At 42.2% G+C, this 15,458-nt stretch overlaps 2 protein-coding genes across 2 annotated transcripts; one reads left to right on the top strand and one right to left on the bottom strand.

The window, feature by feature from the left end:
• Positions 1-66: 66 nt before the first annotated feature.
• Positions 67-7,911, bottom strand: C922_02125 (hypothetical protein; the record flags this gene model as incomplete). Its single annotated transcript, XM_008817724.1, has 1 exon — positions 67-7,911. One exon carries the CDS (start codon positions 7,909-7,911, stop codon positions 67-69), a length of 7,845 nt encoding a protein of 2,614 aa, XP_008815946.1.
• Positions 7,912-14,389: 6,478 nt separating this feature from the next.
• Positions 14,390-15,241, top strand: C922_02124 (hypothetical protein; the record flags this gene model as incomplete). Its single annotated transcript, XM_008817723.1, has 1 exon — positions 14,390-15,241. One exon carries the CDS (start codon positions 14,390-14,392, stop codon positions 15,239-15,241), a length of 852 nt encoding a protein of 283 aa, XP_008815945.1.
• Between the last annotated feature and the right edge of the window lie 217 nt (positions 15,242-15,458).

Genomic DNA, 15,458 nt, shown 5'->3' with positions numbered 1-15,458 from the left:
CAATGGAACAGTTAATTGCACACATCCCTTGTGAGTTATTCGGACGTGGAGGCTGCTCACACAACGTCACATCTTCATGGACTTCTTCGTCGACGTGGAAACCAAACTGGTGGAGCCCTTTCTCTTCTTCGACGACTTCTTTGAACTGTCGTCAGCTGTTTTGGCCTTCCTGTCACTTCTATCGTTATCCTTTGTATCAACGCTGGAAGATATAACCTCCACGCTCAAGGTGTCACTCTTTGCTTTGCTACGTCTGTTCTTGTCATTCTTACTCAATGTGGATAAAGAAGACAGGGAGGGGGTGCTAAGCTTTTTCCCTTTAGGTAATTTTTCATCCAATTCTAGGCTAGAATCAAATATTTCCACACAAGAGACATTTTCATTTTCCAGATCAAAATGGCTGCTCACTCTCGACTCATTTCTACTCAAATCGTAGTCACTACTTTTCTTGGATTTGCTGTTACTTCGCTTTTTGGACGTGTTTTCAAAAATTCCACTGCTAGGACTTTCATCGTTTTTTGGAGAACCTTTTTTCAGCTTCCCCGACGAATGGTCTGCGTTGTTAATTATTCCACTAGTGCACATTTCCTTCTCTTCACTTATATTTGCTTCCCCTATTTTTTTCTTACTTTGGCTGTTACTTCTAACTGGTGATGGAGTTTCCTTCGTTTTCTCCACCGATTTTCTCCTCGAATTACTTGAATATTTGAATATCTCATTCGTAGAATTGTTATCCCCTATACTTGTCTTCATTTTCATTGTCCTGACTAAATGTGAGCTTTCTTCTTTACTTTCTGTTTTCTTTTTTGTGCTTCTCTTTTTACTTTTTTTTTCATTTTCATCTTCGTCTACGTCGGCGTTTGTTTCTCTATCATCTACGTCGTCGTCCAGGTCAACATAGTCTTCCACCACCTCCTTGTCCTCTTCGTCGTACGGGCTGAGTGCATTAACATCGGTGGATTTTTCTGCCGTGGGAATCACCTCCGCAGGTGTTGCACCGCTGGAAGGCGCTTCTACCTCGCTAAGCTTTGCTTCATTCATTTTGTTTTCTACTTCTTTCTTGTCATACAGAACTTCTTCCGTTCGCTTCTTTTCTCCTGTGGCCCCCTCAAGGCCTCCCAAATGTTGCGCCCTCTCAGTTGTTTTCCCCCCTAAGGTTGTGGCTGTACTAGTACTTGCTTTCTTTTTCACGTTGGTTTTTTTCTTTTGACTAGGGCTTAAGATTCCTGAGCTCCTCGGAGTCACTTCCTTTGGGGGGCTATTCGCCACTTCAGATTCTTTGGAAGTTATCAACTGCTGTGTCGCTTTCTCGTCTCTTTCTCTCTTTACTTTTTTCTCTCTGGATTTTCTGTCCCTGACGGTAGTAGGTGCTCCATGGGGGGCACTTACAGGTGCGCTATTCGTTGTGGTTTTTCCTTTATCAGTAGGGGCTGCTACGTTGTCGTTTTCGTCAGTTTTTCCCACTGGTTCGGTGCTCGTCGGTAGGTCCTTATCGTTCTGTGGGTCATCGATTGAGGTGGGTTCATTCAGGATGGTCGCACTCTCTTCATTCATCGGCAGGGTGTGCTCTGCATTTTCATTGAGCATCTCGGTCTTCACCGCTGGGGTGTCACTACCATTTGGAGTGGTACTGGCGACTGCACCCGAGAGGGTATCTGTGACGGTTCCGGTGACGGCTCCTGTGACGACACCTGTTACCGCACCGGTGATGTCACTCGGGGCGCAAATTGCCGCACCGCTTGATCCTCCCGCATAGTTTTTGTTTCCCCCGTTACTGGCTGCGCCTCCAGCATTGCCGCCATTGTCATTCGGGTCGTCCACCTCCACCTTATCAGATCGATTAAAACTGTTGCAGTCATAGTTCGTTCTGAGTTTTCGTCTTTTATCTTCGTTCTTTCTTATGTATGAATTTTTAAGGTTGCCATTTCCGTTGTTGTTTAGGAGTTCCTCCTTCTGATTAATGTCAAAGCTGAGGAAGAAGTCGTAGAGTTGGCCCACCTTGTAACCCTTCAGCTTGAGCTCGTTGATATCCTTGAGCATATTCAAATTGCTATTGCTAATTTCCATTATAAGTAACCTCTTGATGAGAAGGAAAAACAGAATGGGAAGTTTCATATTTTTACAAAACTCCACTTCTTTCTCGTTTAAGAGGTCCAGTTGGACAAAGGTGTCTATGTTTAATTTTTTACTATCTTCCATTTCTTGTTCTTCCTTTTGTTTAATTTTGCATTCCTTTTTGTTGCTCTTCATGGCTTTCGTGCCGACCTTTTCTGGCCGTTCCTGCTGTTGTTGCTGATTCTGCTGCTGGTTCTGCTGTAGTTGCATCTGCAGTTGGTGTTGTTGTTGCTGATGTTTGACTGCTTCCTTGGCCCTCCTGTTCTTTTCAATTTCGTACTCTTGTACCTGTTCGATGTTTTGCAGACCCAGCGTTTTCCACTCCTGCAGTTTGGTCAGCCTTTGACGGAGCTTCTGCTCCTCCAGCAATAACTGAATGAAATATTCGTGGTGTTGCGGGGAATGAAACCTGGAGAGTGGCTTCAGTGCAGTGTACAATTCCTTTTCCTCCTTCGTCCTCTTCTTATCCCTCTGCATTTGTGACTTGGTGTCCAACAGGCCCCTCTCAATAACGGTCCTTTTTCTGTAAATTCTTTCATCCAATTTGGAGTTATAAATTTCAAGCACTTGCAGTTTTAGCTCTTTCTGTTGAGGCAAATCGGATTCTTTAAATTCCATGTCAGCTAATAACAACTCCGCATCGTTATCATACTCAATATCGAAGTCTCCTCTGAGTGGCCAGTACCCAATAATCTGCGTCCTGTTATTTTTCTTCGATTTCGGTTGCACATAATCATCATTTTCGTTCATATCTTTTTCTGTCACGTGTTCAATGTCGTATGGATTTCCATCCGGCTTGATTAGCAGCCTTTTATTATCGGGTAGCGGCGCACAGTTCGATTTAAGGTAAAAATTATAGTAATGTTTTTCACACTCTCTATCCGTCTTGGCAATTTTCGCAGCAGAATTCACCAGATCAGCTACTTGTTCCCAGTTTCCAAAACCATATTTGCTTATCCCATCTAATAGTAACAGCTCCTCTTCTGCGCTCCAATTTAACTTATACAAGGGGAAGTCATACTTTGGTATGGGTATGTAATTGTGATAATTGTAATGCTCACATTTTTCCGACTTCATTTCTTTTCCACTGCTGAAGCAATTTACACATAGGTCGAAGTCAACACATTCGGCACACCTTATTCTAATCGCATGCGTTATATCCTTGTTACATATGTCGCAGTGATAATGGCTGTCGAAAATGTCTTCTTCAATCGCTCCTTCTAAGGATATGTTATTGCTAGTATTCACGTCCAGGACGTGACCTTTCAAGGAAGATCCCATCCTTTGCATGTCATTCATGTTTTCCATAAACTCGAAATTGGTGCTTCCTTGGAGCATATTATCCTTATACATGTGTGGAAATGGCTGTGTTACATTCTGCTTGAATGGCATATTGGCATGCTGTGGTGGGATCATTCGCATGTGTTGAGGTAGGTTCGCCATACTATGCATCTGCATTTGTTGCTGCGGATGGTGCTGCTGATGTTGATGCTGTGGGTAGCCTACGTTATGCTGCATCTGCGACAGGCCCTGTTTCTGCGCATGCACGTGCAGTGCAGACACGTTCTGCTGCCCGTGGTGCAACAGGCTCTGCTGCTTTTGCTGCTGCTGCAGGTACAATTGCTGAGGCGTTAACTGGCCTTGCTGAAGCATGTATTGATGCTGCATGTAGGGTGTGTGCATCCACTCGTAAGAAATCTGCTGGGGACCCATGTTCTGAGGAGTTGAGGATGATCTCTGGAAAAACGGGGGCTGCTGCTGGTACATGTGCATGGGATTTCCATGCATGTATGGAGGCATGTTTTGTTGGTTCAGAGGAACATGCGAGAAGGACCCATGGCTGGGTTGTCTGTTGATCGAGCCGGATATACTCGTCGTGTTCATGGTTTTGGGCGTTGGACCCATCTGCTGCTGGGCGTTATGTTGGTGCTGCACGTTCTGCTGTATAGCCTGCTGCATACTTGACTGGTGCTGAAACATTTGGGGCACCACCTTCTGCGCCGTGGACGAACCCGGCGACTGCATTAGCAGCTGTTGTGAATTCTGCTTGGTCAGCGGAATGTGCGGCCCCGACAGTATGCTCTGTTGCATGTTCTGTTTGTTGGTCAAATTGTGACTCACGTTGAGGCTCACATTGTGGTTCATGTTGCTCATCGGGTTTTGCAAGCCGTGCTGTTGCGGGCCACTCACCGCAGGGGGATGGTTCTGCTGCGCGTGGTTGTTCCCGTTGTTACTATTGCTATTGTTGTTACAAATGCCAGAATTGCCCATAGGCTGCGACGTGCTGCTATTCTTGTAGGGATATTTCAACGACATTGGATTTACATGGCTCGGCGGGTTGGCCATGGAGGACATGCTGAATGTGTTGGGACTTCTTTGCGAATTGCTAGAGGAATCCGCTGGGTTCATTACATACCTAGGCATCTTCTGCGAAATGGAGTTGCTCCTCCGATCAGGTGAATTCATGGATAACATCTGAGGCATTTTCAGGATGGAAGCATTTGACTGTTTCTGGGAACCCTGTTGGGTTGAGAACTTCGAAGGGTTATTTGGCTGCATCATATTATATGGGTGGACATTTTGCTGATGAAATAAATGCTGTAAATGCATCTGTTGTTGCATTTGAAACTGCTGGTGCAGTTGATTGGGCATGAAATTATTTGGGGGCATGCTACTGCTGCTCGTACTACTATGTTGCTGTGAGTTAGTCATTTTGTTATCTCCTGCGTTCTGCCCTGGGAGCATCAACTGGTTGTGCTTGTGCTTTAACATTCCTCCTCCTGGCTGTTTCATATTTTGCATATTATCTAAGAGGTCTCCTCCACCGGAATTTGTGCTATTCATGCTATTATGCATGCCACTTTGAGCCCCATGGGGTTGTAGCATGTTCCCTCCCATATACATGTTTGGGTAATTCATCATTTGATTCGGGGGAACGTTGTTCATCCTTGGGTTGTTCATTCCGCTAGCCATGCCGCTTCCCATGCCGCCCTTCCCATTCATGTGGGGCACATAACTCATATTCGAATTGATCATCCCTGCGGGGGTCCCTCCCCCCTTGTTCATTAAGCTGTTCGATGCACTTCTAATCATTCCAATTGCTTTGTTATTTTCTCCTTTCTCAAAGAAGGGGTCGCCTTTTCCTGCAATGTTAAGATGATTCCCACCACTGCTTTTTTCATTTTTGTAGGCATTTTCTAAATTCCCTGCATTGCTGTCAACATAATTTCCATTCATCATGTTGGTTGCACTGTCCTCGTGATTGCCATACATGAGATTCACATCGTTCATCTTCATTTCGTGCATGTTAATGGAGTTCCTCCCTTTGTCCATGCTACTACCACCGTTTTTGTTGTCATTTGTGTTGTCCTGCTCGTCGTCCTCCAGGTCGTGGAACACATCCCTGTTATTATTGTTATTATTGTTGTTGTTATCCCCGTCGTTGTCGCCACTTCCTCCTGCACCCCCAAGGCCGCCTCCGTAACCTCCTGAACCTTTCATACCACCATAGTTATTCGCGCCGCCGCCCCCGTTGGGGGTGTCACCTCGGCAGTTGCCGTTTGAATATCCGCCGGAATAGTTATTCCCACTGTTGTCACCTCCGCTGTTGCTAATGCAATAGGTCGTAGAATGCTCACCCCATTTGGGGAAGTTCCTAAGGATACTTTTGCCTACACAGCTCACAGGGAGTAACGAGCAATGCGAGGGCTCTCCAGCCATGGGGGGAAACGATTTGCGTACTTGTTGTTTTGTCCCAATGAGGGATAAAAATTCAATCACCATATTTTTAGAAAGGATCTTAAAATATAACATTTTTCTCCTACTCGGGGGAGTAACATCTGTTTTATGCGCGCTTCGGTTTGGTATCCCCAGCTGGATTACACAACGATTAGGCTTCCCCTTGGTCGGTTTATATACCTTCCTGACCTGCTCATTCCTGTTGCCCTTCCTACTGTAGCTATCCCGATCTCTTCCATTATGCACACAATAGAGATGATTTATTTCTCCCTTTTGGGGTTCTCTCAATAGGGCTCCGTCTCTACATTCCGTTTTCCAATTTCTCCGTCGGTACAGCCAGAATACGTGGCAAGTTTTTCTGATTCGCCTATATACACGTTTACTTAAGAAGGGCACAAAGCTGAACAAGTTCATTCTTCCCTTTGTTTGTCTTCCCCAAATAGAATCTCCAAAAGGGGAAGAGGCACATGACGAAGTCGCTTGCGAACCCTTCACAAAGCAACCATTTTCATAACGCATTTGATCACACATGATTCTGCACAGAAGGGGAATATGCCCTCCAAAGGCGTAATCAGATTCGCGGTCAGCATGGCATATCATCCCTTTAAACATAGCAGAGGCACGTTTCCTCATTTCCCAACTGCTAATAAAAATGGGGGTAAACAAATGATGCTCTGATTGGAAATTCATTTGGAAACAAAGATCATCACATGTGACAGAGTCACCGTGAGAAGAATGCTGATTTGATTTAACACTACATCCTTGTGTTTCCTTCTTGAGCAAAATGTTTTCAATTCTTGCCGAAAAAAGGGGTATGCCCAAATGAATGCGTTGGGGTGAAATGCCTCCAAGGATTGTGCTACCCTGCTCCGATGTAGTCAAATGATAAACTAATTTCATCATTTCGCATCTTGTTACAATGGTTTTGTCTCCTTCATTGTTCTTCTTTACACAGGCATGTACTTTTTTACACATTTGCTGCGATCGAGAGTTTGTTTTCTTTACCAACTGGTCTAAGTCGCTACATTTTTGAGCCGACTGGAAATAATTAATGAGGGTGTTTAAAAAAAGACTTCTCGTTTTTTTGCTCTGCGTAGGAAGGTCTTTACGACGGGTCACTTCCCCCAATATGCACCACACAGGGTTATCACCACTGCGAAGCAAATTATTAGTCAAATGGTATGAATGCTTCTCGACCCCTTCCGGAGAAAATGGGCTAAAAAAAATGTCCTTCATCGTTTTGTGTAATGAACCAATGGAGTGCGCCAAACGAATTGTGAATGTCGTTATATCATTTAAAACGGCATGCTCAATCGAGGAGCGTCTTCTGCTTTCCACCAGATGGCACGAGATATTTTCTACACTATGTGTAATTTCAGAAAAAGCCTCTTCCGCGTAGACATAGTTATTTATTAGCTTGTTCAGCGTAGAATGGCCTTCATTAGAATGCCCCATAGATGCCGCCCTTTCGCCCCTTTCCAATTGCACGAAATGGGGACTGTCATTTCTGATGGTATTGCTGTCTCCATTTTGATTTTCTCTCCTGCTCTCCCCCCTTGCAATATGCCTTTTTTTCTTTATCTCTTTATTATAATATTTTTTTTTTGTTTCTTTGCTCTTTCTTCGCACCACACATCCTTCCAGCTTCACATTTTTGCCACCCTTCGGATCGTCAATTTGTCCATCTTCTACATGCCACCCGTATGTATAATAATCCCCCCCATCAGTTGCGCATTCTTCGTTCGGATATACCGTATGACGATTAGTAGAAATGCCCCTTTGCGAGTTCTTCTCATCCTTCCTTTTCCTCACATGTACGTTGTTACTACTAAGCAGTTTTACGTGATTATGACGTGCACCATTCAATTCTCCTTTGGATGCCCTCTTGAGGTGCTCAAATAGCAAAATTTTGATGATTACATTTTTTACTATCTGCAGGGTGAAATTTCTTAACTGCTCATTTTCGTATTCCACACAGGAATTGTAAACTCCAAAGCTTCCTTCGTATGTTGTTAATGTGCATGCATACGACGCATCATATTTGTATGTATTATTCATCATATGATTAATTCAGAGAAAGGGTAATGAGGCGAGTTAAGGGGGAGGGTCGGTGGCGCGGAAAGGGATACAATGAATGCCACTTACGTTACATATGGGTGCACCTACGTAAAGGGAAAATGAGCATGTGTTTTTTCAATTAGATTTGTCTTCGTTTGTTTTGTCCTGTTTTTGCTTTGTTCTTTTTTGTTCTTCTTCCCGATTATCTGTGCCCGTTTGTGTATACTTCCCTGCTGCTGTTGTCTCCGCTTTGGACACTCAATCTGGCTGCGCCCTTTTCGTGCCGCTGCGTTTTTCCGTGCAACCAGTTTGCCCCACTGTGTCTGCACCGTTTGTCTCTGGTTCTTCGCTTTTGAACAATTTGGAGAAGCTAAGCACAATTTGGAACTGTTCCCTTTTTTTCCAATTTTTGCAACATCTCGTTTTTCCGACAAATTTGCAACCGCTTCTCAACCCTTAAATGAAAAGTTAAAGCAGTCACAGGGGGGTGCGGCTGAAATCAACGAACTCAAGTTCTGCAATTCTTAAAATGTCCTTAGGTCATAAAAGAGAGATTAAACATGAACATAAAAAAAGGAAGGAGTTCCCTATCATCATTGTTTGGTAAGCTAGCATAAAATCGTTAAAACGGCTGGGACGGGGGATTTAAAACACACATGAACATTTCTCTTTCCCAATGGACCTTCGCCATTTACGCTTTTCCAGGGAGCCCGCGCTGCTGCCCGTATATGTACGGAAAAGTATGTCAGTAGTATGTATGCATATATGTATATATATATTATATATGTTACATATATAATATGCGCATATGCGTAGGCGCCGGGAGGGGCGAAAAGAGTGCGTCACTGGCAGGGTTTCATGACGCGCGAATATATGCATAGGTACAGAACATAAGCGCACGTATATTATATGGCGTATATTATTTTACATATATATGCCTATACAATTTCGTTTTTTTTTTTTTTATTCGCGATTTTCATCCTTTCCAGGAAATTAATAAATATAAACAAGTTCGATTTTTAACTTATCTTCCCTTTCATTTTTACTTATTTTTTATTTATACGTAAAAAAGGAAAAAGGGTAAATTTATCCAAAAGAAAAAAGGTGAGGGTTTTTATGAAAAAAAAAAAAATTCAAAATGGTGCATGTTAACAGGGGGGGTAGTCAATAAGATGCCAAGAAATAAAAAAAGAAAAAAAAAATTATTTTGGGGATGCATCTTACGGGTACCTCTCCGCGCGTATGCCAATGGCATATGCCATTTTTATGTTCTTCCATAGGGGAGCATGAAGAATGTATTCACGCGAAGGGGAATTAAAGAGGGGAAGGAAATGAAATTGTTAAAAAATGCAATCGTTTCATCATCACTAAATACGCGTGATTTGGAATATTTTAAAATTTTACTGGAACATATACCATACAGCTAAAAAGTCGCAAATGTGAAAAGTTGTACCTCTGTTGAATTACTTTCATCGTCGCAACAAATGCGCAATTTAAAAGCATTCTCGCCGTATGTAAAATACTTATATAAATGTATATAACGTTATATGGATACATTACATACGCGCTTGGGGTTACGGAAGCGTATGCGCATATCGATTAACGCAAGGAGAACGTATCCACCTTCGCGATTGTCCCGCATAGGTATATATACCCCCCTGCTGATCCTCCTCTCATGTGTTGACGCATGTACGTATATGAAATCCTTATTTTCACGTACACAAGAAAAAGGAGCTTTATCGAATCAAATGACTTCTTTTAAACGAATTGAATTCCGTACGTGTAAAGGAATTTTTCAAGGGGTCAAATTACAAACATGCAATTTTTCCCACTTGAATTCTGCAAAAGGAGGAAATGCAGTACATGAGAAACTACCCCGCTGCAGAGTACTTCGTTGTTCGCACATGTGCCATACGTATAATACCTCCACGATCACTTTACATGGGGGGGAAACACAAAAAGAAAAAAATTGCTAAACAGTTAACCGCCGGCAGGTAGTGGTCTTATGTAGCTCTTCTGCTGTGAAACAGTATGGCACAAAAACCCGCACGCCTATGAAAATGAAGCGCGTCGGGGAAATTAGGACTATCCGTAGAGGAAGCAACTGTACGCACATATGTATGTATCCTTATGTGGAACATCAAAAAAAAAGAAAAAGAACAAAAAGAGTGCCACCCGATAAGGAATGATCGGATGGATACGAAGAAATTCTCCGTCTACGCATAAAATTTCTGCGCGCATTAGGTTGGGTGCAACGGAGTTCCTGTACTGTCTACTTCTATCGCGTAAGTCTCGATGCGTATATGCACCAGGTGTATGCTATATGTTCCCACCGATGTAACCGCAATCAAGCGGAAAATTATCAAGGCTGTGCAAAAAGTAAGCATACTGCGAAAGTGACCCCTGAATTGAGTCATTACACCATGGGGAACAAACAAAAAAAAAAAAAAAAAAGGTGAAGGACATCAGTTCGTAATTAATGGTACATTAATTTGAATAAGTGAATCCTACATAAAAAAGGAAGTAATCTTTGAGTGTCTTAAAAAAATTCTCATATTGTCTAACTAACACAAAAATGAATTAAAAGAGACAGTGTAGACAATTTATACATAAATGTATGGGGGGAAAAAAAATAATAGAATAAAGGAGCACCCCAAGGGTGTTAAAATTATCACCCTTAACAGTGAAGATGCGATCCAACCGAAGGCACAACGCTTAACGCATCACATGTGGAAAAATTAAATCGTCATGAATGTACAAACCAAAAATAGCGCTGATAAACCACTGGGACAAACGGCGTTAGACAAATTTGTCTCGTCATTATTCATGACTTCCTACCGTATTCGATTCGTGATAGGTAACTTGGTCACATAAATGACAAGGAGGGATACATCTACATGGGGGAAGAAGCCGTCTTTGTGGGGGTTATCCCAGATGAGAGGGTTAAATTTCCTACTTGGCCCTCTTCGGACGTACATATGGCTCCTCCTTCCCAGGGTTCATATTTTGTAGTAAGGATCTTCGAAATTGTGTCCCATTACGTGGACGAGTAGTCACACAAGTGCACCTCGTAGCAACAACACAGATTTTAAAATTTAAAAAAAAAAAAAAAAGGGCAGACATGTGAAGTAATATGCGTAAACTGTCCCACTAAACTTGTCATAATGGGATGCAAAAATGGGTGGGGCCATTTATTTAAGCATTGTTATGTAACCTGCCTCCACCCCCCCTTCCTTCCCCAATGTTGTACACATTTGCTAGCGCCACATTTGAGATGGCAGAAATTTCGAGCCAGATCCATTCGCATCATTTATACGATTGTGCAAAGAAGAAACCTCTCCAGACACCACGATAATATGCCCAAATGGACACTCCTATGCGGGAACGCCAATGCTTATATACACATACTACGGATGTGAAGATAATGGGCCAACACACACGTCCATAATTATGGACATACATATACATACGTGTAGGGGGATGCAGAGGTCCCATTGAAGTAGCAAATACACATAGAAAAAATAATGCTGACAAGCTGCCAACGAAAAATACACGCACGTGTCATGTGTAAGATGTGAACACCTCAATATTTACACTGGTGAAGTTATAACTAAAAAGGGAGGAAGGGAAAAGAGACACTTTTGTTATTGTTCACTTTCATGTGGGGATAATAAATTTCCCAAAAGAAAAAAAAGAAAAAAGATATAAACATGGATAGATTAATCACTATATACGTGGCAATGCATTCTTATTCGTCTCTCCTTTGATTTCATACATCGTAGTTCCTTTTGATGACATGAAAGGAAAGCTCATGCCTAGGACTTCTCAGAAGGGAAAATAGCAATACTCCAGCGGTAGTGCAAATGGGAAAAATAAAAAAGCTAATGAACAAAATGTATGAAGCAAAAAAAAAAAAAAAAAACATGCATATTTGTATATATGAACATTCTTGTATATATCTACATTCACAAAATAAAACACTGTCAAAAAAAAAAAGAAAAAAAAAAATTAATAAATGAATAATGCACAACAGGCGAAGGAACATTTTACATAGCTATTCCGCCCTGTCATTTTTATAATGCTTAACTTCACGAAATAGGAAGAAGCAACAATGAAGTAGGAACCCTAGAGCTCATGTAGACTGTAGAATGGTACACATATGGGCAGAGAAAGAAGGAAAAAGGGGTCAAGTCTTTCTCGTGAGCACGCATGTAAATATATGTATATATATATGCGCAGGCATGTGACCATGCACAGAATAAGCCTTCTCCTAAATATTGGCTATCTCACGAACGCGTGTGCACAAGCGCAGGAAGGGGAAAATAGGAAGGTAAGCCGAAAAGTGCTCTTTGAAATATTTACAAACAAATAATGTCACTTCCCTCTTCCTGTCTTTTCAGGGCGCACTAAGAGACCGTCATTTGGTGTAAAGAATAGGACCATAAAAAGACACAAAAAGGTGTGGAAAAAACAGAAAAAAAAAGAGTGTGGCTTAAAATTAAACAATGTGCACCCGGCTCAAACGCCCTTTGAGCACAATCCAAATCGAAGGTGAGGAATGAAAGGCGACCATAATTACAAAATAAATGAGCGCACAAAGATACCCGTCATCTGGGTCGCCACGCATTTTTGCTGCACTCAATATTTGGAGTAACAGCTACTTTGGACCCCCAAAAAAAAGGGGAACACGAAAAAATCCTGTTATTCGAAAGTTCATCCCCATCGGAGGGACTACCTCGTTAAAGGGTATACACAAATGCGTGGTGTAGTTCTTTGAAAAGGGTAATTTTTTTTACTTATTTTGTTCCATTTTTTTTTTTCTCAATTACGATTGCTCTAATAAGTGTATACCTCTTCTACCAACTAAGTATTCCAAAAGGGGAGGAAAAAAATAAGAAAGGGGACGTCCACGACGCATAGGTGAAGCAAATTCACACCAAAGTATGACTCATACAAAAAGGATCGTCTAATTGGAAGAAACCCTCATGATGAGGTGATTTTCCCCGTGAAATTCAACATAGAAGGGTGTACCGAAGAAAGAAAAAAAAAAAAAAAAAGAGAGAAAAAAAAGGGAAAACATAACAACCCTGCACAGTTAAACATTCCTTTTCACCCCCTATCAGCATGTCAACTTTTGCCCAAATCGCAAAGAACACCTATGCGTCGTGGATACTTCCCTACGCAGAGGACCACACTGAGAGGTTTATGCACATAACTAAGCACACACAATGGAATGCCTTATTCGAATCTTCCCTTTCAAAATGTAGGTGCCTAAGCAGGCACACAGAATTTTTACTTCTTAAATGCTGCACCTCAATTTTGTGAATTTCCTGTTTATACTAAATAATCCTTTCCGGGACAGTTGCAAAAGGGGGAGGTGAGCCCAGCTGGCAGTCAACTGTTTCGACCAAAAGAAGGAAAAAATGGAGAAGGATGTAATATATAATCTGTTTGCAACACATAAGATGGATACGTCAACGTCTGTGCAGATATCCCTTTGGGGGTTATGCCCTCCAAGAAATAATATATTTTTATCAGCATGAACCCACAAAAAATGAGTCTCTTGGGTGCAGAAGCGCTTCGTCCGGTGTCCCAATTGGGAATAACGAAGCGGGTGTTTCGGCGCAGCGAGGGTGCCTAGAAATTGCACAAAGATTGAATCCCTGGGGGGAAACACAAAGCAGGCACAACTGCACCTGTTGAGCCGTACATCCCCACGCCGATGGGTTATGTTATATTTTACTATAATGTGCTATAATATGCTATAAAATATGCTATACTATACCATATTATATTACACTACTTTTTTTTTTTTTTTTGCCATCCTGCAAATACGCCGTTATTTTGGAACAACATCGTTTGGCGAAACCGGGATAGTTAAGCGCATACGTGTAGGAATGTATGCATGATGGTATATTTTCTTTTTGTTTTGTTTTCTTCTGTTTTCTTTTTTTTTTCTTTTCCTTTCTTTTCTTTTTTTATTTTCGCGTACATTTAAGTGCAACATCCGTTAAGCACTTTACATAATTGTGACCACTCCTCTGCCCCCGTGCGAGAACGATCTTCCCAATTTTAACCCTTCGAAAATGCGCAACTAATAAAGGATGTACACGGGAAGATTCAGAAATGTGCGTAACGTCCCTTTGAAAGCCGTGAGGATTGTACACGAGAGGACTGGTTTATAGCTTTGCACGGGTGAATGTGTGCCACGACAGCGTGCCAGATTAACAGCCGAACAAACGCTTCAACACACGCTGCATTAGGGGTAGAAACGCCCAGCCCAGGTTCGTGCACAAGTGAGAAGAATACCGAAACAGAACGATTCAGCAAGGAAAAGGCAATTCCACCCAGCAGGTTGTACCTGTGCCACTCTTTTTTTTCTGGACCCCTCCCGCTTGGAGCAACAGTGTCTCTTCCAATTTGTTCACCACTGAGGTGAAAATTGCCCAACTTAAACCTATACGACGTAATTAGCACAATGAGTAACCCGCAGAACTTCGACATACACAATTTAAGAAGGCTAGGAAAGATAGGAGTAAGCGTGGGGGCATTCCTCGGATTGACATCATTTAGCAGCTGGCTATTTAATAACAGCCTATACAATGTAGAGGCAGGAAAGAGAGCCATAAAATATAATAGGCTGTTTGGCTTATCGAATCGAATATACGGAGAAGGGACTCACTTTTTAATCCCCTATTTTGAGAGGTGTATTATTTATGATGTCAGAACGAAACCCCGAGTTCTTATGTCCTTAACAGGATCTAGAGATTTACAGATGGTTAATATCACATGTCGTGTTTTGTCCAGACCGAATGAAAACAAGCTAGTAGAGATATACAGGACTTTGGGAAAGGAATATGATGAGAAGGTGCTTCCTTCCATCATTAACGAAGTGTTAAAAAGTGTGGTAGCTCAGTACAACGCTTCTCAGTTAATTACCCAAAGGGAGGTTGTAAGTAAATCGGTTAGGGAACAGCTGGTGCAGAGGGCCAAAGATTTTAATATCCTTCTGGACGATGCGTCCATAACGCACCTAAGTTTTAGTAATGAATATGAGAAGGCTGTGGAAGCCAAACAGGTGGCTCAGCAGGAGGCTGAAAGGAGCAAATACATCGTTTTAAAAGCTGAACAAGAAAAGAAATCAACAATTATTAAAGCACAAGGGGAGGCTGAAGTAGCCAAGTTGATTGGACTTGCGGTGAAAGACAACCCTGCCTTCATGGAACTAAAAAAAATAGAACTCTCGAAGGAGGTCTCCAATATAATTTCGAAATGTCAGAACAAGGTTATGTTGTCCACAGACTCGCTTCTGATCAATTTTGCCAAGTGACTTCTCTCGGGTGAGAAGCCTAATGAGGAATCCTTGCCCGGTGTTAGACTCGCTTTGAGATAAATAAGCATTTCGCTAGTGATGCGAGGATTCCTCTTGCGCGACGTTTTAATTTTCACCGCAGCCTCTTCCCCCGAACGGATCGTTAATTTTCTCTAGGTAGCCACTTCCCACAGTGCGGCCTTTTTAACCGTACTATGCGCACGATGAGCATCGT

This window comes from Plasmodium inui, assembly GCF_000524495.1.
Source record: "Plasmodium inui San Antonio 1 unplaced genomic scaffold supercont1.7, whole genome shotgun sequence".
Taxonomy (NCBI): Eukaryota; Apicomplexa; class Aconoidasida; order Haemosporida; family Plasmodiidae; genus Plasmodium; species Plasmodium inui.
Note: the sequence above shows the minus strand (reverse complement) of the source record. Positions and strands in the feature narration are given on the sequence as shown.